Below are 25,134 nucleotides of genomic sequence, written 5' to 3'. Positions count from 1 at the left end.
CACTAGAGGGCGACAGCAGAGATTTTTAAATCTGCATTTCTTGTCAGCGAAGAAGAACAGTGGCTCACACGTGTTTACCGAGCCCAGAGAGACACGCTTAGAATTGCCACAAAATCGGGTTTCTGGATTTTGAGCCGAAATAAAACCAAGTAAAAATGCCGAAGGTTAAGGCAGAGAAGAAAAGCAGACAGCACCAAGAGGTCAGAAACCAAGGTATGTCCCTCAGGAGAAAGGTGTTAGCGTTAGCACGTTAGCAAACACTGTCAGCTGCTGGAACAGGAAGGCTTTAAAGTTTGGGATTCATTGACGACAGCTGATAATGAGCGGTCACTGTGCCGGTGTCCAAGTCTATCTGTCATTAAATCACATCAGTCACCTGTGTAAACAAAAACATAGCTATAGCTAGGCTAATTGTTACCTGTGTTGACACTGATGCAAAGCTCGTATACTTATCAGACTCATACCAGACTGTAATCAGAAAATCTGTATTTAAAGAGGTTCGACTTATCAGAACATGTACATACGGACACAAACCCCGTTTAAGATAACTGTTGAATTATTTAGTGTCGTGTGGTTATTTCGGCATTCAAATGGTCCACCGAATAATCACATGATGACAATACTGTAGCCAATCAAGTACAGCCATGGCCAAGGTGTGTCTTATGTATTAATTGAACCTTGAATTGAAGCTTCTATTGGCGTAGCTACCAAGTCATCTACATATAGGTACGACTATTATTTGTTTCAATTAACGACATTACAGTGAGACAATACAGAGGCAAGTGTTTCTACACACACCACAAACACACATCTTCTGAGGTAATGACTAATTTGACAAAGCTGTGATGAGCTGTACTGTGTGTATTGTCTGTAAGCTTGTTTATGCGAGAGAAACTTAACCTTGAAAAGAAAATATACAGGACAAAAATGTGTCTTTGCAATTTTACTATAAATTGTCCTACTCAGTGTCCCAGTCCTGTCTGTCACAGGGATCATGTTCAACACGGGCATCGGCCAGCACATCCTGAAGAACCCGCTGATCGTCAACGGGATCATTGAGAAGGTAGTGCTGTTGCAGTGTGGTCTGGTACTGAGAACTCAATGCGCTTTTTTTGTTTTCGACACACAACTGTCCTGCAAACAGAGATTGCACACAGGCATCCATGATTCCCAGTGTTTGTAATCCATGGTTGTGGCTGTGGTTTTTTTTGGGGTTTTTTTTAGGCTGCCCTGAGGCCAACAGATGTGGTCCTGGAGGTGGGACCTGGTACTGGTAACATGACAGTGAAACTGCTGGAAAAAGCCAAGAAGGTGAGGGCCGTAACCACAAACACATGTTCAGCAAAAAGCAATCAGGTGGAGATATCTTAGTCAATTCTGACTGTGTAGTAAGATAATGGATTTAAAGGTGTCTGAAGTGATCATAACTACTTCCATTAGCATCCTTTTTAAGCATCTTAAGCACGCTGCAAAGAGTTTACATGGCAGAGTAATGGAACTTGAGGTCAAAATCTAGCTGTGTTGCCAGGTTATTCAACATTTTTAACCCATGCCTCAGGAAAATGTTGCCCTCTTAACTTATTTCTGTAGTTTAGAGAAAGTTACCACTGCATTACACAGCACCTCACCAGATTTACATACTGTCCTTGACAACCTTGCCTTTGTGCAATAATGTCCAGCTTGGGTTTATCATTCATATTCTCCTATTATGATCTTCGTGTTTTCGGGTAAAAAGTGATAAAATAATTGATCGTTCACCCTTAACAGAAAGTTGTGTCTTTGTAGGTGGTGGCCTGTGAGCTGGACTGCAGACTAGTGGCGGAACTTCAGAAAAGAGTTCAGTGCACGTGAGTGGAGTCAGCAGCCACCTGAAGTATAGTTTCATAGAATCTTCCATTAAAAGTACATATGTAGTCTAATAAAATGACAACTTGTTTTTCAACAGACCTATGCAGACCAAACTTCAAATACTAGTGGGGGATGTGCTCAAAACAGATCTGCCGTTCTTTGACATCTGTGTGGCTAATTTACCTTATCAGGTGAGTGATTATTATGGCAACTGTCTTAGATTTTATCCTTTTATTGTTTTAGTCACATTTTAGCAGTTTAATTGTTTTACTCCAGCGTTGGTAGATGATAAGTAGATGTTTAAGTTAATTAGAAGTCATGCATTTTAGACAATCGTTGCTTAAAATGACTTTAACTAGACTAAAAGTCTCTGCACCTCAGAACCTAGTCCACGTCACCATGGAAACTAAGCTCATTCATTCATTCATTCATTCATTATTTTGATTTTTCATGAGTAAGTTTTTGTCCGTGTGTCAGCCAAAGGCGTGTTTGCTCTGTTCTACACACAGCCGATTCGATGCCATCTATACCAAACTATAACGACTTTTTTTTTGTTAATTGTGCAGATTTCATCACCGTTTGTATTCAAGCTCCTGCTGCATCGACCTTTCTTCAGGTAAGAAACGACCAGTTGCCCACTGAGAGTTTAGAGCAGGTTTCTCACATGTCCATGTTGAGCATTTAGCATCTGGTTTGTGTTTTCTGCCTGTTCAGGTGTGCAGTCTTGATGTTCCAGAGAGAATTTGCAATGCGACTGGTCGCCCCCCCTGGAGACAAGCTGTACTGCAGACTGTCCATCAACACACAGCTACTTGCTCGGGTCGACCATCTCATGAAGGTCAGTGTGTGCTGTCTGATTTTGGCTCTCCTAACACCACAATATCCTGTCAGTGTCTTAAGATGCAAGGACATGTATTTTCATCAAGGTTTTTCCTGTCTCAGTGTTGATGTTTCCCTCTTGAACAGGTTGGGAAGAATAATTTCCGCCCTCCTCCAAAAGTGGAGTCAAGTGTTGTCAGGATAGAACCAAAAAATCCTCCACCTCCAGTTAACTTTCAGGTAAAGTTTGCCTCTTTTAGCAGCTCACTCTGTGAGAATGCAGTTCAAACAGTTGATTAACAGTGTAAATGTATTGTTGTGTTGTCTTCTCTTTGAAGGAGTGGGATGGGCTGGTCAGAATAGCCTTTGTAAGGAAAAACAAAACCCTCAGTGCAGCTTTCAAGTGAGTGCCTGCCTGCTTCAAACGCTGCCAACCTCATAAAAATCTGTTCTGACAAAAAAACAAAAGAGATGATGATGATGATGATGGTTTATAATTTCCAGGTCCACTGCGGTAGAACAGCTGCTGGAAAAGAACTACAGAATCCACTGCTCTGTACACAATGTGGTGAGTCATGGTGTGCCTTCGTGTGCAGTCAGCGTTTCCCTTTTCTTTTTTTCCCCCCTCTTTTGAAACTGCAGTTCTCTCTTTTTCTTCTTTCTTTCTTTCAGGATCACATATCAGCCAGTTTGAATCTTAAAATTGTGTCTTTCATCTCAACAGGAAGTCCCAGCAGATTTCAGCATCAGCAAGAAGATTGAAAGCGTTTTGCAGGAGGCTAATTTTTCCGAGAAGCGAGCCAGGATCATGGACATTGATGACTTCATGGTGTAAGTTGTAGTAGCTGCTTTATTTCAGGACTTTTGTGTGTAAAAGAAATAACAGTATACCAAAAAATGAAATTGAATTCCTGTGTAAAGGGAAGTATGTGTTCTTCTTCCAACGTTTTTAGCCAAATGATCTACTAAATGTTGCTTCTGACCTGTTAAATAATGACTGTGTTCTTCATTCACAGACTGCTTCATGCATTCAACTCTGCAGGGATCCACTTTTCTTAAAGAGAGAGACACTCGCGTGACTGTTCTAATGATGGTGGGAGAGGCTGAAAAGAAACTGATCGTCTGACAATTAGTGCCTCTCGAATTCCCAGTTTCTCAAGTTTTGAAATAGTTTGATGAGAAGTGCAAAGAGTATTAGAGGATGCATTTAAAAAGCTCATATTGAGTTTGCTATTTTACCATAATGACTATAGATAAGTGTCCTTGGGAATGCATGGATGGAATTTATTTCAAATGGAAGCTGTATAACCCCTTTTGAGGGACTGTCTATGTTTGTGTTTGTGTGTCTTGTAGAGTTGTTCATTCATTGAAAATGCTCTGTACGAGATGACTATTCAAAGCTAAGTACAATGTACAATTTTTTCTGATGTACATCAACATTACCTCCTCATATAAAAGGTTAATACTTAACAAATGCAGATTTGAGTGAGTGTGCAGTCTCTTAAAATAAATTGTGATTGTCCACAACATGTCTTTCTCTGTCACACTTTTCTTTTTCTGCGCTAACGCCATCTGACTCACTGAAGACCAGAACTGAAACTATTGTTCACCTATAAATGAAATGCTAGTTTTTAAATTACTTATAGTCAGTATACAGCTGGGCTGATCCTCTCTGGGGAGAGAGAAGTAGAAGTTGTCAAAGGTAAATAATGTTATGTTTGGTGTTATGTTTGATAATTGTTCACGTTAGGTGATGAAAAAGTTGATTCAAGTGTGTACAGTACGATGATGCTCAAACCAACATAATGTAATTGCTTAACTGTTTATTAATAGCAATAGTTTCTCTGTTGATATATTGTCAAATTATAAAGTCTTTGACAATTATAAAGCCATTATTTCATTTGTTAACTGTGAAAACGTACATAGGAAGTTTTCTGGTTAGTACTGACCAACAGAATTTATCTATGTTGTCTTTGATTTGTCTTATATAGTGGTGAATAAACAATGACTTTTATTCTGCTTGTTATAGTACATCACTGCAGCACAGAGAAGTGTGTACTTTCTCGATCCAGCGCTTAACTGCAGACTTTGCTGCCAAGAAGTTCCAGTAATTATATACTTTCAGCTGTTCAGGCTAATTACATATATTGCACTCACTGGTCCTATTTCTATCTGAATTTTAGCAGAGGTAACATTGAAGAAGACAAGGATGCACACCAAATGGGCAGAGTGGGTGTCGTGAAAGAGATCTCACTATGGAGGCAACAGTCAAAAACAGTTTGAGGCGTAGCCAGCAGTTCCTAAAAAGAGGATACGAAGACCTGGAATAGTTCACAGGCAGGAAACACGAAGAGGCTTGTCCACAACTTAGATGATTCGCTGGAGGACTGGCTGTCACATGATGGATGATGACAGATGATGAAATTTGACTTTTGACCCTGAGTGCAACTTTAACTAACAAAGATGCTACTATTAAAGCTCGAAAAGTTATGTTCAGAATGCACATACAGAGGCTGTGCAGTGGTGCAAACTGGCAGTTTCAAGGAAAGTGGAGTCCAGCACATCACAAGAAGCTTCGACATAAAGAATCAAGTCGTCTAGTTTGGATTTTATGATGTGAACTTGACTTTACTCCCTCTCACTCAAAATTAAAGTGAGAGATTAAAAAAGTTGAAAAGAGAAAAACACATTCTTTTCAAACTTTTATATATTTCTTTAACAGGTGTCATGTTGATCAACATACATCTCTGATAAGAGAATCACACTCATAAATTCAGATAATGGTGTCTGCAAGGTAACTATTCCCTCATATTAAGTGCAAATGAATCCACATCTCAGTAACCGTCTAACCTCGTGCTGTAAATTCTGGAGGACAATGACTGCTGTGAATGTCTTTCTGGTACATTTATAATGTTAACAAATGATTCTCACACAGTGACCACTTGAAAATGAGACTTATCTGCCACAGCAAGGAAGGACTGGATGGATATCAAGTTCAGAGGATAAACGCTACAACACTCCGTTAAGCAGCATGGTACACATGTTAATCTATTGAAATCCATGTTAACTTTAAAGTGTTATTCCTAAATCTTGTATTACTACGGTATTACGTTAGCCTTAATACAACGAGACCTCCCCAGACTGTCTCTGAGGACACGTCAGATCACTGGAGGGCAGAAATACCAGACAAACGTTGACTCTGCTAGCATAATTGCAAAATACTAAAAAAAGAAAAAAGAAAAAAGAAAAAAGAAAACCCTCGCTGCAGGCCGTTATAATTTCGTGGAAATGTATGTGTAAATTATTCCTAAGAAGCATTTCTGTGCGTTGCACACGTTCTTAAAGAATTGGCTGCTGAAGTCGCAGCTGCAGGTGCTAACCTTCACCGCTAGAGGGCAGTGCACACGCCTAGTCATGGCGACCGGCGGCGCCGCTCAGCGTCAAGTTAGACACGGTAGCATAGTAACGCTTCCGGGTGAACTTTTTTTTTTTTTTTTTTTGTCGAACTACAGAATTATGCCTTCAGGTTTTATTGCTTGTGTTCAGTATTCAGTAGTGACGAGTAAATAAAACAAAGCCTTAATTATTTGATATAGAGCGCATGCTGACATTTGCTGGCCAGCTGTTTGGAATAAACTGTACAGCACAGCACACATTGTCACTGTCATTTTTCATAATCACAATCATCAGTTTTTTCTACAATACCTTTAGCCCAAGGGACTCACATGGCTTCATTTTTTATACCCTTGTTTTATGGAAAAATAAATTGTCCTTGTAAAATACAATCCACGTTTTTTTAAAATGTGTGCAGATTACGTTAGTTTGTATTCAATCTACTGCTGCATCAACTTTTGAGGTAAAAAAATAACTGGTTATATATATTTCACAGCTCTATGCACAGTATGTCACCTTTAGTCCCAAACCGATCACTTTCACGACTAAAATGCATGAAGTTAGTCTCTGTAGAGGGCAGACTGGGGGATGCACTGTCACTTTTTGTTAAACTGGAAACATCTGTCACCATGGATACTGATACACAACACTTCCCTACTTCCCGTCGCTGTGTTAAATTGATGCAGGGATCCTGCAAATTAAAGTGACTTTGTTTTCATTTTTATTTTTGACAAACAAGTAAAGGGAGGGAAATGTGTTGTGGTGTTTCTACAGAGTGACAGAGAACTCTGATGTTTAAGTCAGCTGTCAGAGAGTTTTATAAGTTTCTACTCAAGGTGGTTGCAGATGGCTCTTGATGGAGGTCATTCAGTCGATTTATTTGGGTAACTCACTGTCACAAATGCCGTTCTAATGAAACATGATGTTTATTACTTCATCCAGCATTACATCCGGTGCAAACACTGAGCAACATAACCAATGGTAGGTCAGTGGTCTTCACTATACATTTATTAATAGCAGTTTTTCTAGTTTCATTTTTATAACAAAGTGTTAAAGAGGGGTGGAAAACATGTTTTACATTAAGAGTTTTTAAGTCAGTTGCCACATAGAATGACATGGCACAAACTGAAGCAAACTACGTTTAAAAACCTCTCAAGGGCACAAGGAAAGAAACACAAAAGGAAGAAACGCAATGTGGCAAAAGGCTTCTTCCAAACTGGTAAATGCTTTGAGAAGGAAGGAAAAAAGAGAAGAGACCGCTCATAATGAGGTATGACTTTACAGTGCCAACTGAGGACCTAAAAAGCATGAAAAAAAATGAGGACAGAAGCTTACATACGCTAATACAGAGTGCACATGCAGACATGTCAGCCAGAGCAACCAGAATTCAAATACTGGTTTTTGTGGTAAACTTTAAAAAGATGTCCAATGAAGATCTCTTCTGAAACAAAATATTCAGTTCAAATAAAGTACAAACAAGTATAAAAGAAAATAATTTAAGAAGAACAGAGAGGGAGTTAACATTCTCCATGAAAAAAAATCTACTAAAAAGGGAAGGAAAACTATTTTCCTTGCCAAGTTTTCTAATTGAGACCATAGTGAGTGAACAGCCAGTTTTGTTAGGAGAGGGATCGTTACAAATGCAATTCCTTGAGCCTGTTGGTACATCAGTTGGTTCATTTGCGTTTTCACAGCTGCTAGTGACAGCCCGAGTTGTGCCAAACATCTAGTGGTTACGCTTCTGTAGGTGCCACTTAAACCTCTTCAGCTTCCAGTCGTTAAAGAGCACGTGGCCTCTTCGGATTGATCTGCTTACTGGCTTGCTCCTCCTCTTGGAGTGCAGAGCGGAATGACTTCACTTTATCTGTTGAAGGAAGGGCGAAGAGGAAAAGACATAATCATAAAAAAGTGTCTGCTGCAATAAGATGAATTTTCAGAAATGTGTGTGTGTGTGTGTGTGTGTGTGTGTGTGTCAGCCATACCTCGGAGCTCAGTGAGGATTTCTATCTTCTGGTCCAGGATCTGTTCCAGTTGAGTGGCATACGACTCCACGTCGTAATCTACCTCCTCTGTCATCTCCAGCAGCACCTTTTCATCTTCCAGCCACCGGATGGACTCCTGCTCACAGAGGAAACACAAGCGCACATCCAGTTGATCACAACCAGAGATTAAAAAACAAAACAAAACAAAACAGCAAGCCACACAGAAGAATCACTCTGAATTATTAAAAAAAACAATAAGCTCCTTAATTATACAGAAGTGACAAAATGATTGCTAATGTGTAGTATTTTAGACAAATCAGATTACTAAATCAGAACTGTTGTATAACACCCAATATGCTGCTCTTATTCATGTTAACACTGTTTAGACTTGTCCCAATGTAAATCTCACTGTATCTGCATACCATCAGCCTCTGACACTGATGAGTCAGAAGTAACAGTAAAATGCATAGAATTCTGTAAAATACGGTAAGGGGAACTCATTGCCTTTCCTGCTCATGGTCTGATTATGCCTAGTGTTGAGCCAAGAAAAACCCTCAGTGTGAGTTTATGGACATGAAAATGACAACCGGTGACCTGGAGTATTTTAAGAGTCATGCATGTTATCTTCATTGTTCCAACCTGGAAAACAGCTCGGTGGTCCTCCAGGACCTGCTCCTCCATCTCCACTAACTGAGACACGGCCTCGTGGAAGGTGAAGAGCTGGGGAGACACTTCCTCCTCCTGGTAAACATATTAACAGGGTTAACACAGCTTCAGTAGCAAGACAGAAATCTTTTCTGAGATCAATGCTAAAATCTGGGTCCCTGTGGACATTCCTGCTCACTTATACATATAAACTTATGGCATTTCTTTTAAAGTTTAAAATACCTTTCTGACTCCCTCACAGAGAGCGAGGTCAATGAGGTTATTGAAACCTGTATATGTTTTCTAATGTTTTGAGTACTATGTTGAAGGAAAACATGTTGTGCGTCAAAACATAACAGTCCTTTAACGGCGGCTCATAATGTGTCTCCATGTGATGACAACAGTTTTGGGAAAGTAAGGGTCAAAGGGCATTAAGGTTTTGGAGCACGTTTGCACTTTCACACCTTTGAAATGGTCTACACTAAGACTGGTGATAGGCTCGTAATGTATCAGATTAGTCAAAAACATTTCAGTCTAGGGATTTTTTCACGGTTCTTTAATTTTCCATAAAAATCATTTTTACCACTACATGCTGTATACTTAACAGAGCACACTCTTGCGTACTTACATTCTGCTCACAGAGCAGTTTGAGGTCGTCTCTCTGTGGTGAGATACTCAGCCACTCGTCGTCCAACAGGTCCAGCTGGTTGACAGTGTGGATGTTGGGTCGACCTCCCTCCATCACTTGGTTGGGGTCCACTGTCAGCTCCTTCACCCTAAAAGGAAAAGACAATTAGTTGGTCAGGACTGATTCTTTCACAGCACAGACCCACTCTAAACATGGAGGCTGTTTAATAGGGGGAATGATGTTAACTGTGGGGTCAAAAGTATTTACAAATAGCACAAGGTGGTGGCATGACAGCAGTGACATCATGCATGGAGAAACATGACTGCTTTGGCTCAGGAAAATGGTATAATCCGTCTACCAATTAGTCTCATTATGGGCATGTGGACTCAGAATGAAAGAGCACAGATTTCCCTGTTCATCTGTAAAATATTATACAATCCACTACATGTGGTATAATAACAAGGGTTGGGATCTGGATGTTTGAAGCTCGTGTTTAATGAGGCCTCATAGACTTGATGAGGTTTTACTGCCGTGCACATGACCTGCAGGTACAGCTCAGATTAATGGCTATGTACACTCATAGTTGGCTCAAACATAAGCCCATTCTGGATACTTGTAATTAACACCTTTAAAGTGTTATTACTGGCTCCAAACAGCAGCCGTTTCTTCAGTTTGGACCATCTTGAATTCACTTTGACTATTCACACCCAGTTGTCCCTGACATCCGGGCCTTACCACTCATATTGTCACATAGAACAAACAACAGACACACCTATATGGACAGATGGATACACTGTTTGTTCTTCAGGAGTCAGTGAACATAAGGTTAAGTCCACAGTTTAACCAAAGATAAGTGTGAAAGCACAAGTCAAAGCAGAGGAGGAGGATGAAAAGCGTCACATCATGCTGATGAAAAAAGGAAGGATAAGACGAAAATGAAGGTTCTCCGATGTGTGGATGAAGTGAATGACATATCTACATCAGAATGTAACAAATACCTGTAAGAAGCACATGCAATGTGTTTTGTGTGTGTGAATGTGTGCAGTGCTGTGCTTTGGGAAGTGCTTGACCTGCTGGGAGAGGTAGCAGCAAAGTCATCGTATTCAAACGTATTGGTGGGTGAGAGGTCAGGGCGACTCCCCTGACCGCTCTGGGAGAAGGGGATGTCTGACGGACTAATCCCAAACTCCTTCACTCTACACAGCGGCACCAGCCACACCAGCGCACAGAGGAGGCAGAGGGCAGGAGAGAAGAGGGAAACAAAGCAGGAGAGAGAGAGGAGAGGGAATACAAGAGAGTCAGACAGAACTACAGAGAGCAGGCAGAGAAACTGACAATAACAACATTGGCATGGCTAATTTCTATAACAAATCCACTGGGGACTACAGTGGGAATTACAGGAGCTACATGTTTACATGTCCTCATTAATTCTCAATGGTTATTGTAGCATCAAAGCACTGTCCAAATCACTATAGTAGGTCATAGTGGGTTCCCACCTGTTGGCGTAACGAAGTGTGTTCAGGGTATTCTCACAGGATGTCATACCAGGAGAAATTGTTGCAATCTGTGCAGAGAAAGAGGAGATCGTTCAAATAAATACCACCTGGAAGAGACATGAAGACATATCGGATATTAATCGAGGCAATGGACTGACCATGCATGTGCGTGAATTTTCCCCAATGAAGGAGTCCCTCAGGACCTGGGTGAGCTTACTGGCTCTGAATGGGGTGTGGGGCTTGTTACGGCCAAGAGCCCTGATACACTCCTTAAACGAGAAAAGCGAAGACACAATGTATGCTTATAAAACAAAAAATGCCTTTTAGAATCACTTTGTATTTTGTCTGTTCACAATCAAATATGAAAATGAACTGCAGTTGCAGGACATACAAGGCAGGCCAATATTAAGCTGCTGCCACCGCTGCCCACAAACCTTTAGGGCCAGCAGGCTTTTGTTGATCTCAGCTCCCTCCAGACGAGTTTGGCGGTCAGCACTCGATGTATCAGCCCCCCTCTCATTCCCTGCGAGGTCAATGAGGGAGAACTTGCCGTGCATCTTACCCTTCCTCCGAAGAATGATTTGGAATACAGCGTGGCTGCGAGATGAGTGGGCATTGGCCGATGTCTGCCCTGATGTTCTGGTATAGAAATGAAGCAAATGTAAACATGAACAAAGGTCAAACAAAGGTGAGGAGAGCAAGAACAGAACAACTGTAGCATAAAAATTGCATGAATTTCTAGTGTGATGTTATTTTCTGCGACAAGTGATTAACTTGTTCAATGCAGGACAAAAATAACTACCGGTCATTGGATTTCTCCACTACAAACAACTACATTGACAGAGTTTCTGTAGTTATACCTGCAGCTGTTGCCCACTTCAATGAGTTTCAGGACATCCTCTGTGCACTTGACCTCCTTCTCCTGAAGCCCTACAACCTGCACTTGCTGTTTCCCGTCTTCCAGCACCCTCAGCTTAGCTTTACGATTCAGCAGGTCAAAGACCTAACAATACATACATATCAATGCATTGGTTAATGTTTCATTCGGGGTGGGGTGGGGGAATCAAAATCCAAACAAATGATTATGTTACTTGCCTTTCCACTGTAGATTTCAAAGAAGGTTGCGTACACCTGTAGATCTAACTTCTTGTAGTTGGGTTTCTTCAACATGAGAAATACATCCCGAGCTAAATTAAAACAGATAAGAAATCTAAGCAATTCAGAGCAAACTAAACCATTTATAATAATATAATCAGATACATTTTATGTGAAATTTACTCACTAAACATAACTAGCTGACTCACCAGCTAATGCATAAACTCCTTTAGAGCAATCTTGGTTCTTCCCAGAGAAATCTCCACCCATAGTCTAAAACAGAATACACAATACAATGTAGGTGAAGAGATAATTTCACATTACATGCAGGTATTTAAAAAATGAGCAAAACTTTTACTAGGAATAATCAAGTTTGATCTCCAAGTGATGTAGTTTTTTGTTTCTAAGGAAGCAATTGTGTGTAACTTACATGTGTTTTTCCACTGCCTGTCTGCCCATAGGCAAAGCAGGTGGCCATGCCTCTCTCAAAAATGGTCTCCACTAAAGGCCTGGCAGTGAACCTGCAGGATAAGACAGTACACACATTAATTTACTACGCTATATTAACACGCTTTAACATGTAACCATTATGTGGAATAAGAAACATGTTAATCACCAACTCAGTTCTGTTCAAATAATGCATTATCCTCATTATATTAACTAGTTTGGTGTTACTTCTATTTCTACACAAAACCGCTCACTTTGTTAGTTGATTTGTTGTCACAAACCTGTAAACCATCTCGTTAGTGGTGCTGTCATCGAAGGCATAGTCAAAGCGGAAGGTCTGGTTCTCCAGGTAGCGAGTGAGGTCCACTTTTTGTTTAGGTTCATGAACCATCACCACGTCCTTACTGGGGATGGTGATCACATCCAAATCCTTCATAGTCAACTCTGGAATACAGCAGATTTTAGACTTTTAATTACAGAAATACTTTACATTTGAAACAGAATGACACAGACAAAACGCCTTACCTTTCTTGTTGAGTGGACGTTTCCTTACACAAACACATATTCTGTGCTCTTCAATCTGGACCATGCAACAGAGAAGGACATTTTATTATATCGTTAGTGAGGGTCAACATCTAACCATCAAGAGAGAAGGGGCAATATACTCACCAGATCTGCTGTTGTCAGGGGCCGGTAGTCTAGACTGGCTCGGAAATCTCGGATCATGTACATGATCTCATAGTTGGGGATGGTGGTATCCACCTCCTGAAAGAGGACAAGGAGAGACAATGTGACAGAATGAGGTGCCACCAGTTCCCACCAGAAACTTTTAATCTACCATCTCAGTGTCAAGAATGTAAGGGCTTATCGAGATTCAATAAATATATTAGAAAGGAGAAAGTTGAATGACATCAATGTACCTGAGCTCTTTTCTCCCTGAGCTCCTGTTGCTGAAGCCGACGCCTCTCTCTCTTCTCTTGCAGTTTCTCCACCTCCTTTACACAGTTTGACTTCCTCCGCGCTGCCATAAAGACAAGAGAAACAGTAACTCTACTGCCTTTCACAGGATACTGCCAATAGCCTTTCTTTGCATTAAAAGTCTCTTCCTCCCTCCAAATTGTTTCCTCTACTTCCTCAGGCTTTTCCTTTGGCTTTAGCAGTATCTTTCTCTCAGTGACTTTTTCCTTTCCCTTGGTCTTCATTCAAACAGAAGGGAGACCTTGGGCTATTTCCAGCAAAACAGAGAAATAATAGTGCTCATGCACAGACCAAGATGCAGTGGCTGGCACACAGTGCCTCCACTACAACACTAGCTGCTTTCTCTACATAACCAACAAAAGGCTTTTACAGTGCATTCAAAACCTGCTCTTTTCATTCATTCCATCTATTAGCATCCTAAAACACAACTAGACTGGGGGGCTGCTAAAAGTAGTGCACATGCTTTGTATTACAACAATTACTTCAATAAAATTAGAGATGGTTTCAAATCAAGTATTATTAGAGCACCAATCCAATCAACCAGCAATCATCCAGAGGGTTATTAAAAATCTCCCAGCAGAGCACACCCACAGATTAGTGTTATTTCAGGTCAATCGCAATTTATTAGTAATCATAATAATAGAACACAAGTTGGCAAACATATGAGGAAACATCACATCTGACTCTTTGTGGAGTTCATAAAAAACATTGTTATCTTATTAACCTCAGCTCACTACCACAGCCCCAGCCACCCACTGCAAAGCCTTGTTGAAGCCCTGTAATACAGTCCTGGGCTCCTGCTGGCTCCAGTCCCTGAGAACCCAGACTATCAGAGCAAAGGGATTAATAATCTGCTCTAATCTGGGACGAGAAGATGAGCTGGGTGAGCACCAGGACAAGCAGCATAAGTGGGATGTAGAATCACCAATACTTGTGGGTCTCACAGACTGTCATTGGGGGAGCTGAGGGGAGGGGGGCAAGGCATTTCCCCCCCAACTCCTTTTAGCTCCTCAAATGACAATGAGAAATTGGAATGAATGGAGGTTAATGAAAAAGATCATTTTTGCCATCTGTGCCTTGAGACACAGTGCCACAGGCTTTTCCACGTGTGTGACTCAGCAGAAATCAGACAGGGAAAAGACAGCGCAGTCCAGCAGCAGCACAAATGGGCTTTTTTTTACTCCCGGTCTAATACCCAGAAAGCCTGTCTGCTGGATGGATTGCATTTGAGCTACTTCACCAACACACGACAGCTCTGAATAGTAGCCTATCTGGCAGACATTATGGGTGTACAATCTTGTCCTATGACTAGAGGACTCTCAGTTTGTATTGGGAACTCTCTTAGGATCACCAAAAAGCATTGAGGGCAGGGGAAACATGCAAGTGATACATACAAAGCTGTCCACACTCCTTTCTGGATATCGGCTGATGTGAGGATTCTGCGATAAACATGTGATCAACAGAAACACGAGACATGGAAAGTTATGATAAATGTGTTTTTTTTGCAGATGGCCTCTATTTATCGATCAGAAATACAGCAAAGGTTAAAAAGTGAAACATCTTTCACAATTCATTTGAAAACATTAAATGAGATTATATCTAGATTTTGCATTTACACCCATGGAGATAATGTAAACTTGTGGTCAACTGCCTCCCTAAAAATACTACTTTCTCGAGGAAGATCACAGTGTAGGTCAATTATAAAATACAGTCTTGTTTTGATCATGTTACCATTCTGCAGTTGCAGTTGTGTCTGAGCTTGAGTGGGCTGTGCAGGCTGTTGGGATGGAGGCGGTGGTGCAGGCTCTGGCTGCTGAGGTTGTGGGGGTCTGGCCCGGGTTGGAGCCACTACAAACACAAAACCACATTGATGAAGAAAGAGATACACATCACTGTCAAGCTCTGTACTTAAAGTGAAACTGCTGTTTGCAAGTGTTTAATTCAACTTACCTAACTTAAATTAAAATCATGACCTATTTTATTAATTGGCTGGAGTATTTTGTCCAAAACATTTCTATGAGCACGGGTAAGCTAAATAATGAATCAACATCTTTCTCAATGTTTCAACAAAACCTGAACATTATTGTAACCTTCATAAGGAACGATGAATTGCAGGACTGTTACTTAGATTGCATTCATTTTAGCTAGGTACACCAAATAAACTGGAAAAATGGTGTATAACAGTTTACTGCATACATCAATCATAATACCATAAACGATTGTGGTGCAACAGCTTTAATTTGTGTCAGTTATAGTTGAGGAGTACTATAGTACTAGTACTAGTGTACTAGAGTAGTACAGAAAGCCAGTCTAATTTGATTATACTGCCTGCTGGTGTGTTTTGCATGTTTTGAAAATTGAGTTTCTTCATGATTTCAAAATCATTTTCAAGACTTAATAATAACAAAAGTAACAATTCCCAGAGAAATGCATGAAACAAACCTCTATTGTCCCTGGACGGAGTGTCATTCTTAGTGGGTGCAATTGTCCGACGGTTCTGCAAGAACAAAGCAAAAACTACAATAAGATGTTCTTGGATAAAAGACTGACTAACTGGGTGTTAAGTCATTCCTAGTTTATCTTTATCATATTCCACAGCTGCTCAAGACTAAAAAAAGAAAATACATCCCTTTTCCCACTCAGTTTTTAACCTCTCCTACTGCTATGTAGAGGTACAGAAATAGACAAAGCCTAAGAGCCAGATTAGTGTAGATTAGTACAGAGGTCTTCTTTATCAACACAAATGTTTTTGATGACACTGCCAATGCACAAATCCTGGAGTACTAAAAAAAAGTCCTTGACCAAATCACCAAAGGCTCTAAGTCTTTTCATGAGGATGATTACTTTATGATGATGATTATGTTTTACATGTTGAAAACTAAAATGAAAATTCAACTTTATTGCAGGTTAAATCACACTTAAATTGTTAATCAAAAATAACCCCAGTGTTTACATGACAACGTGGCCTTAATCTACTGTGCACCATACACAATGTACTTAACACCATACACATTGTACTTAACATGACCAATTAGTTTGTTACCTAGAAGGATCCAGGTTCTATATTAAGGTGCCGCAAGCTTCAAGCAAGCATCTACTTGAGCAAGTCTGAGTTCTTTAGTTTCACTCAGGCTATAACGTGAATGTAGGATGTAGAAAGAAGGAAGATAATCAAAGAAAAAGACAGAATTTTTTTGTTTGTATCTATTTTTCCAAATCGCATCACACAGATTTGGTGCAGTCGTTTCCAGATATACTGGTACTCACCTTTGCAATTTTGTTGACCTTAACACATGTGGGTGTAGGTGGGGGTGGCGTCTCTGGACTAGGGGCAATTTCTTCATCTGGAGCCACATCTGGGTTAAGTGCAAATATACTCTCCAAGTCAATCTGTCCAAAAGACAGAGGAGTATTAATATCAACTGATTAATCATACGTTTCTGATCAAATGTGTCACTCAAAAAAATAAACATTGAATATGAATGTCAACCCGCTAAAAACTGCCTATTGACCCCATTCACACTACCCACAGGCAAGACAGCCTGTCTAAGCTTTTTATCTGAAGCGTTACGTTGTACACCACTTAAGTCCTGTTTCATGTCTCAAATGTGCTGGAAACAGTTCAAACAGAGGAGGAAACTACAATAGACCAAGCCCCCAGGACTAGCACCAGGCACTGAAGACAGTTTTCATAGTGCCCAAACCGTATAATTACAACATCACGTGAGGCAATGCGGTCCGAATACTTTACCCATAAGCTAACATGAAGAAAGGATTGTTTTGAGTGCTACAATGCTAGAAGCATTATTAAATCATTTTATTCTCATTCAGGTTGGCCAGGTGCTAAACTGGAAGTTAGCCAGCTCAGTCGGCAATCCAGGTATTTTCACAGCCGGGAAGTTGAGCTTTTTTGGCACCACAGAGGAGCATTCATAGGAAGCTTGTCCCAGGCATAAATGCTAGGGGTACTAGAAGACTAGACTTAATTCTGTAAAATATGGAAAAGGAGGGTAAACGCTGAAAGGTGATGCAAGTCTCCCTATGAGCAAACCAGCAGAGACAGACTGTAGCAGTGATTTTGACATTAGTCAGACTTGAATCACAATTTAGTGACTCTAATGTTGACTGGACAAAATAAAAGAGTTGACTTGGGCATCAACACCAGTGCCTTGAGACTTCACTTGAACTTGGACCTGAGTGACCTGATGACCCCAAAAGCCAGAGATTAAAAGTATGCTTACATTTGTACATTGTGTGTGTATGCTCATCAGTAGGAAACAAAGTGATTGTTACTGTTGCAATACATTGTAACTGACATGAATTACTCAGTTAAAATGTAAATACTGTTATTAAGTGATTTGCTCTTTTCACATTGTGTCAATAAGATCATATGTATGTAGTTTTCATACAGCAAATATATGAAATACAGCATATTTAAATAAATAAATACAATTATACAATGAGAAGTGGGCTATAATATGGATAAGTATACACTGTGTGAGACATATGACCAGAGTTACCAGCCCTATTAGCTCATGCAAATCGGTGTTCAGAGGTAGAAGTCTGGTGGGACTGTAATACATGCATACTGGATGGCCTGAATGTCTTTGGATAATACTATAATAATCATGGTGGAAAATAAAAGCATGTGCTCGTGCCACTGATGCTTTGGGTGGTAATAAATGGTGGCTTACCTCTTTCCCTTTTGTGTCTCCATTTTCTATCCACTCCACTGTGACGCTTTCGTTGTCCTCATTCAGTGAAGTCACCATTGCCTGGTGGATACGTCCTGTAAAAGTATCATAGACAGGGAAACGCAAACATCAGATATGCAGGCTAACAGCAAAAAGTGAAGACAGTGCTTTCAAATGGCCCAACCCAGGGAACAGACTCATCAAGGGCAGATTGGTAGAATGGTAGCAATAATGGCGGCAATACTTCAACTGCTCAATGATAATAACCTTGCATGTGCAATTCACTAACTCAATTTTCAGTGCTGAAAAACAGATAATTAAGAATAACTAAATATATGTTAATACAAATGTAGACACACACACACACACACACACACACAAGCTAACATAAAATGGATTTCACTAATACTACAGCTTGCGCATTAGCAGGGTAATGTAATTAGAATGGTAAATAGGCCTAATTACCACAGCCTGATAAGATCTGTACCTAGTGCTACATCATTAGAACTGTTTTTAATATGGAAATGCAGCAAGATTGGAAAACCCTGAAAAGAGTTGTGTCCTGTAAAATTATATTTGATGTTTTGTCAAGTATTTTCTTGTGTGACAGGGAACAGGGTAAGAGAGGGGGAGTGACACGCAGCAAAGGGACCCCGGCCGGGAGTCGAACCTGGGTCCGCTGCAGAGCCTCAGCACATGGGTCGCGCACGCAACCAACCGAGCTAAGCAGCGGCCCGTCATTTGTACATATTTCAATGTCACCGTCAGTCGAAGGCCTGTGCACCTTCTTAGATTTTAGCTCTTAGCTCTCACTTTATCTTATTTTGTGTAAGACAATATCAACACATAAGGGGCAGGGTAGTGATTCATATTATTGTTTATCAGCTTTTAGTGTAGGTATTTCACAATGATTTGTATGATATGTTTTCCTCAATGAAACACAACAATATCATTTAATACATGGCTATTGTTCAAAGTAGTAATTTTGTCCATGCTGATTTGTCATTATGATTAAAAAAATACCCGCCCAAAATAAGACTGGAACTTGGATTGAATACATACATCCGTATTTAAAACACATATCACGATCATGATTTCAGTCATACCATATGGCCATAACAACTCTAAGCTAAATTCCAATTTATTTTGATATCAACATCTCAAACATGAGTGCGCAATTGGTTACTTTAAGTTTCAAATGAAACCAAAGCAAAACATTAAGTTAACTTAATGCTGACTGTGAGGGCAATAATGACCCACTGGCAAGAATCACTGATAAAAGAGACAAGCACAGCTGCTGCTAGACTGCTCCTCTCTGCCTGCAGTGTAATAATAATATCGGCTGTAAAGAGCCTGCTCAGCCCTCCAACCTTTGTCTATGTGGATCTGACCGTATGCTGCAAAATCCATGGCCCTGGACCATGTTCCTCTATGCATTATTCAAAGACTCACAGGAAACTAGCAAGCAAAGATGCTTTTAGTGTTCTCTCAACTGCTGAACATTTCTAATTTTACTGACATTGCACTGTGTGTAAATGTAGCAATTACTTCAACATTTTCATACATAAAACATCTTTTATATACACAGGTATATACCACTGCCATAAAAACTTAATGAGCAATGATGACAACCTTTAAAGCCAACCCTTCCCTCGTGCTTTCTATTAATGAACGAGGTCCTCATAAATATGTATGTTACTGGTGGCGCCAGAGCTCATATTGTCAGCGATAAACTTTTGATCAATTTAGTTTTGTGAAAAAGTTTTGGAAATATTTATATAATATGCCACAGTCATATACAAGTAAGCAGCTCCTCACAACAATACGTGTAACAGGAAATGCATCACAAGCAAAACAATTGTTTACCTATGATATGAGGCACCTGATGTGCGCTCTTCTCGTTTGCCACATGTAGCATTTTTCTACCAGTTTTTAAATGTCAACATATTTTTCAACTTTCAAGTCAAATTGCTTTTTTCATTATTCACATATGATGGACAGTTGTGTACACAGCAGCACTCCACAAACACGCCATGCCAATTTGCCCAAAGATGCTTTTACAAGGTGTTTTTGAAGGGAACAGTGAGTTTCTGTGTGATGTGGGCTCAAGCCTTGAAGTCTTAATCATGTGATTTCGAGCATTTTCATATTTAAACCATTCATTCATCCTTTGTGGATGAGGACGTGTATTCTTTTTTATGTTTCTCTGCTTTTTTAACCAAACTTGCCTTTAATTTATCATCTGTCTGAGTCTGAATGTGCATGTCACTCTTTTTAGTGCTTTAGGTTACTACTATGTGGACATCTGCAAGGTCTGCACTGAGGATAAACAGCCAGACACTGTTGAACTGGGACACATGGTAGGATACAAAAAACGTTGGCAACAGTGAAGGCGACTTAAGGAAAGTGTTGAGAGCATGCCATGTTGCAAAAGTGACAGCAGGACAGGATTTATGGGGAGAGCAAGGGTCAGGCCAGGCGCACCATAATCGCTGTAGGTCCTTTTAATAGCTTTTTGCCCGCAATAAAATTAGAAAGAAAAAGGAAAAATGTGACTGACACTGGATAATGCTAGGGGTCATGCTTGAGACCACAGCCTTCCTGTCGGGTTTGTACAACTCAATTCAACAACGTGCTGTCTAAGTAACTGCAGAGCAGAGCAACAACTTCCTGTAAACCATTTCAAAACCACACGTTTGTTCAAATATATGATCTGAAGCACTTTCATACCCTCAAGTACACATATTCTAGTTTTGCCCTTTCCAATGGGAATCACAGAAGAGAAAACAGCAATCAAATTAAAACAGAAAACCATACTGACAGATATAAATGTCATCAAGTGAGCCGATTCTCTCAGTTCTACCTACTTAGTGAGATGCTGTTGTATCAACCAGCACACAGCGGCATTCATACAGTATGCAGACAGCATTTATCCCAACTGTTAACATAAAATGCAGTGTTTTAACATAATGACACAGATGATGAGTGTGAATGCCAGCAGGGGTTGAGGATGTACAACCTGGCAGTTGTTAAACCAGAAACAGAATAGGTGGCCAAAATACAGGGGTGACATGGCAGTACCAAATTTATAGATTAAATCTTCATGAAAAGGCCTTCAAAACAGGTTTTATGAAAGCGGCTAGGGGAAATGCATATCTAACAATGGCACAGCCCATATATCCTGAGAATGGAGGCCAGAGCCACGGCAACACCATATACAACAAGGGGCATGAATGGGGCCCATCTAAACTGTTCCAGTCAGAAGCCTACAAACCATGGACACAAAAGCAAGCTCCACTCTTTACCAAGACTGCAATTGTTTTTTTTTTGTTTTTTTTTACAGTAAAAACAACCTTCTCCCCATACATCTAAAGTGTCACAAAGCAACAGGGCTGGGAATGAAAATGCATTTTTTATTATTATTATTAAATTACAACCAATTATCTTTCTATGAATCAGTCTATAATGTACTGAATAACAACTGCAGTCCAAAATCAATGTATAGCTACACCTATACCAAGGTATATATTTTTTACTAATTAATAATTGATAATCATTATCAAACGACTTTTTTAAAAAGTATAAAAGATTAATATTTTGTGCTTGTAATACTTAAATTACTCAGATTATTAATCAGTTATCAAACTGGGATACCTTTCTGTTGAGCAACTTATTACATCATCATCAATCATCAATTGATTCATTATAAGCAAAGCACTCAGAAGATATAAGGGCATGGCATCTGTCCTGTGGCACTGGCAATCTTCAATATCCAAACACTCTTTTCTAATGACTGAAAAATTTATCATAGAAATCAGTTATGTGTAATGGCTTCCTGTCTACCTCTAATACATATATTCTATTCATATACCTAGCTATATGAGCTGAAATGCTTAGTCACATAATGGCTCATCTTACAGCAGTTGACAGGCTGGATTTCTGTAGCTGAATTCACTGTCCATTGTGTCTCACATTTATACTAAAACCTGGCTGGAAGGGTATGCTGACACCTCCCAGTAGCTGAGGGGGCTTAAGAGGGGGTGCTTCAGGCTCTGCTAAGCCTGAGGAAAAAACAAAGCTTTAGAGACATCAGTTTCACTACAAAACCAGAGGACCGCATTGATGAAACTGTGTCAACATTCTGCAGATTGAGAAGAATTATGCAGTGCATAACCACTAAGGTTGTAGGTGACCTTGTGCACTCTATATTAAGAGACACTACAATAGTTTCATCAATTGAATGCCAAATAACTACTGATAACTACCTACACCTGTATAAAAGGTGACTGTGGTTGAGGAAAGGATGATAAAATGACCACTAACTTCAGGTCTACTGAAGAGCACGATAATTCTCTACAAGATCTTGCTCTTATTGTGACTGCCTGTGAATGGGGGGAAAAGGCACAGAGGGAGTGAGACAGTCCTGGCAAAATTGAGGGAGCTGGCTGCAACAGATGGGGTGGTGGCTAATGGCCTGAATCTGGCTTGAATCTGAACCAGCCACACCACCAACCCCCCAGAGAGAGGGCAATCCCTGCTCTGGATGAAACATCAACCAACAGAGAACTGGACAGACAGAACCTCATCCCGCCATAGACCCACTGAGTTTTTCTTTCACCTCACAACTCTGATCTGATGGCACTGATAACAGTATAATAAACCTTAAAGGTGATGAGCATGGGACAGTATCATCGACAACAACCAACTCAACAGTGAAACACACCATTGCCACAAGCTCAGAGAGTTAATTTTGAATGACTCCTTTATACAATATACATATTTGTTGTTCAGAGCTTTATTGGAAAACACTGTCACTGGGTGTAGCCTAATCCACGAAGGGCCAGCAGAAATGGCACAAACCTTTCAGTCATCTTTGGCTGCCTGGCCCTGAAGCAATTCTCTACAACTAGACAAGGCAGGCACAATAACAATGACATTCACAAAGGGAAGAGTCATACAACAAGCTTCTCCCTCTCTCTACTTATCCTGTAACCCTTCACAAAAATAAAAAAAATGGGCTGAAATGTGTCATCAGTCTCTTCCTGCTGGAAGTTTACAATATGCAGAGCTTCTGTAATAAGCACAGAGCTGTCATTGGCGTTTTATACACTGCTGTTTGTTTGTCTTCATGCTATGGTTACCTTTGTTATAAGTGAAATCTAATGTCCCCATTTTAAGAGGTGATCTTATCAGAGAGAGAATCTAAAAGCCACATCACTAACAATGCCACAGTAATTGGCTACTAAAATGTTGGGATACGTTGGTCTTTGTTGTTATCAATACATAGCATGTCAACTTCACAGCAAGCTCAATATAAATCTTAATCCTTGATTTTCGCTCATTAAAATTGGGTTTCCATAACAACCAACGCTTGTTAAATTACCTCAATTAACATTTTCATTAGTTAATGACCTGATGAATTGGTTGTTACATAAGGAATTAAATACCGCCAAAGAACAAAATACTTGTTAACTAAATGTATCGTGTTTAGATTTCACTACAGAATTACGTTACTGATAAAATAAAGCCGGTAACATTAGCTGGCAATGGCCCTTTAGCTAATCACAAGCTAATGCTGCTCACTGTCGAACTAATGTTAACGATAGCTTGGTTAGCAATTTAGCTAGCTTAGCCCAATTTGAATTCCTTGTTAGTACACATCATTTACGTAATACAGTGGCGCCAGCGTAAGTATTTTATCTTTGTTAATATCCATTTGAAAGCATATGTTGTTAACTAACAATGAATTAACATCTAACGACAAATGCTTTCTGAATTCGCACAGAAGCTAGCTAACAAAGGTAATAGCTCATTCAAAGGCTTTGGCCATGTTGGAGCACTCCACCCTGACAGCTAATATTAACGTTATCGTGCAGCTAACGCGAACGCTACGCCCTGTAGCCAGGAACAACGGTTGCTGTATTCAACAGCACCGCAGCAACAAAGATCCCAAACAACTTAACGCTAACGTTACACAGCAAGACGGGGAAGAATAGGCACAGTGAAACTTACCATCACTGCGCTTTATCTCCACATAAGTACCGACGACAATTTTCCCAAAACTCGACGCCATTCTACATTACTTTGACAGTATACAGAAACAAGACTACGGGCTTATTATGTGCCGGCTCGATGCAGCTTCTTGTGTTTGGCAGTCTTTGGTAGATGCGGGGAACAGAATGAGCTAGCATTACGTAGCTACCAAGAATAGCAAAGTATTTCCGGCCCGGCACTTTTCAAAATAAGATCTGCCAAAATTCGACATAAAACATTGCTTTGATGAAAACCATGAAAACATGACAATGATCTTCATCTGTTTGGCATTCATACTGATTAGATCTTGCCGTTTCATCTAATTCTTTGTGGAGGTGTTAGATCATTTAAATGCACGTAGGCATGTCACTACACAAAACAGATGACAGAGCACCCAGTTAATCTGAAACAGAAAATAATAAAATAGGCTTATAAAGTAAATTTTACTGGAGCTGATTGTCTTGGAAAGGGCAGTTTGGTACCTGTGAATTGTATACATCCAGACTAGGGAGTAACCCCCATGGAGCCACTGCAGGCAGCTAAGGAGTGCAACTAAGCTGAATCGATCTGATTTATGTAGGAAAAATAAAAAAAATAGTGTTTTCTGATACTGTTATGCTAGCCTTTGTTTTTCTAAAATTCACCATCCTTTATAATTATTTGCTTCCCCTGCAATTTTTAATGACTGATGATCACTGTGTTTTTAAGGTCTAGAAGGGCATATACCCGAAATACTCCTCTACTGCACTAATCCAATTTTAATAGTGTAGTATTATCCATCTCACTGTAGTGGTTGGATTATGCCACCTGGTGGCATCAGGCTCTTAGGGTCCGCATAGGCAACACTAAGCCCAAGCTCCCTAAAGCACTCCCTCCCTCCTCTAATGTAAAAGGTGTGCGGTAAGAGGAAGTGAGGAGATGACTTGGTAAAAACAATAATGCCAAATTTTCCCTGTGGGAATATGAACACAGTGTTTGAAAAAAGTTAAATAAAATATCACTCTAAATTAATCAATATCAAAACACACAATGGGCAAAGCTGAGGCCAGTTGAAAGGTTTAATCAGTTTCTACATA

The 25,134-nt window shown here is 40.0% G+C and overlaps 2 protein-coding genes across 6 annotated transcripts; one reads left to right on the top strand and one right to left on the bottom strand.

Moving 5' to 3' along the window:
- The first annotated feature begins 16 nt into the window (after positions 1-16).
- dimt1l (DIM1 dimethyladenosine transferase 1-like (S. cerevisiae)) lies at positions 17-4,196 on the top strand. Of its 2 annotated transcripts, none has more exons than XM_037099326.1 (12): positions 17-213; positions 975-1,063; positions 1,225-1,311; positions 1,786-1,847; positions 1,946-2,039; positions 2,415-2,464; positions 2,563-2,686; positions 2,815-2,907; positions 3,006-3,070; positions 3,172-3,235; positions 3,392-3,498; positions 3,684-4,196. In XM_037099326.1, exons 1-12 carry the CDS (start codon positions 156-158, stop codon positions 3,724-3,726), a joined length of 936 nt encoding a protein of 311 aa, XP_036955221.1. In that variant the 5' UTR covers positions 17-155; the 3' UTR covers positions 3,727-4,196. The 2 variants fall into 2 exon arrangements, with proteins under 2 accessions (XP_036955221.1, XP_036955222.1); XM_037099327.1 differs by having other exon boundaries at positions 19-213; positions 990-1,063.
- A 2,771-nt stretch (positions 4,197-6,967) lies between these two features.
- On the bottom strand, positions 6,968-24,248 carry kif2a (kinesin family member 2A). Of its 4 annotated transcripts, XM_037098826.1 has the most exons (22): positions 24,038-24,248; positions 18,026-18,120; positions 16,599-16,721; positions 15,774-15,828; positions 15,063-15,179; positions 14,726-14,770; positions 13,274-13,374; positions 13,023-13,118; positions 12,879-12,933; positions 12,635-12,797; positions 12,337-12,427; positions 12,116-12,179; positions 11,907-11,998; positions 11,672-11,814; positions 11,246-11,450; positions 10,970-11,080; positions 10,812-10,879; positions 10,386-10,511; positions 9,316-9,463; positions 8,682-8,783; positions 8,043-8,178; positions 6,968-7,924 (listed from the first exon to the last, which is right to left on the bottom strand). In XM_037098826.1, exons 1-22 carry the CDS (start codon positions 24,096-24,098, stop codon positions 7,839-7,841), a joined length of 2,283 nt encoding a protein of 760 aa, XP_036954721.1. In that variant the 5' UTR covers positions 24,099-24,248; the 3' UTR covers positions 6,968-7,838. The 4 variants fall into 4 exon arrangements, with proteins under 4 accessions (XP_036954721.1, XP_036954722.1, XP_036954723.1 ...); XM_037098827.1 differs by lacking the exon at positions 14,726-14,770; XM_037098828.1 differs by lacking the exon at positions 10,386-10,511 and having other exon boundaries at positions 24,038-24,247.
- Positions 24,249-25,134: the final 886 nt, after the last annotated feature.

Source organism: Acanthopagrus latus, chromosome 5 (genome assembly GCF_904848185.1).
Source record: "Acanthopagrus latus isolate v.2019 chromosome 5, fAcaLat1.1, whole genome shotgun sequence".
NCBI classification, from domain to species: Eukaryota; Metazoa; Chordata; class Actinopteri; order Spariformes; family Sparidae; genus Acanthopagrus; species Acanthopagrus latus.
Note: the sequence above shows the minus strand (reverse complement) of the source record. Positions and strands in the feature narration are given on the sequence as shown.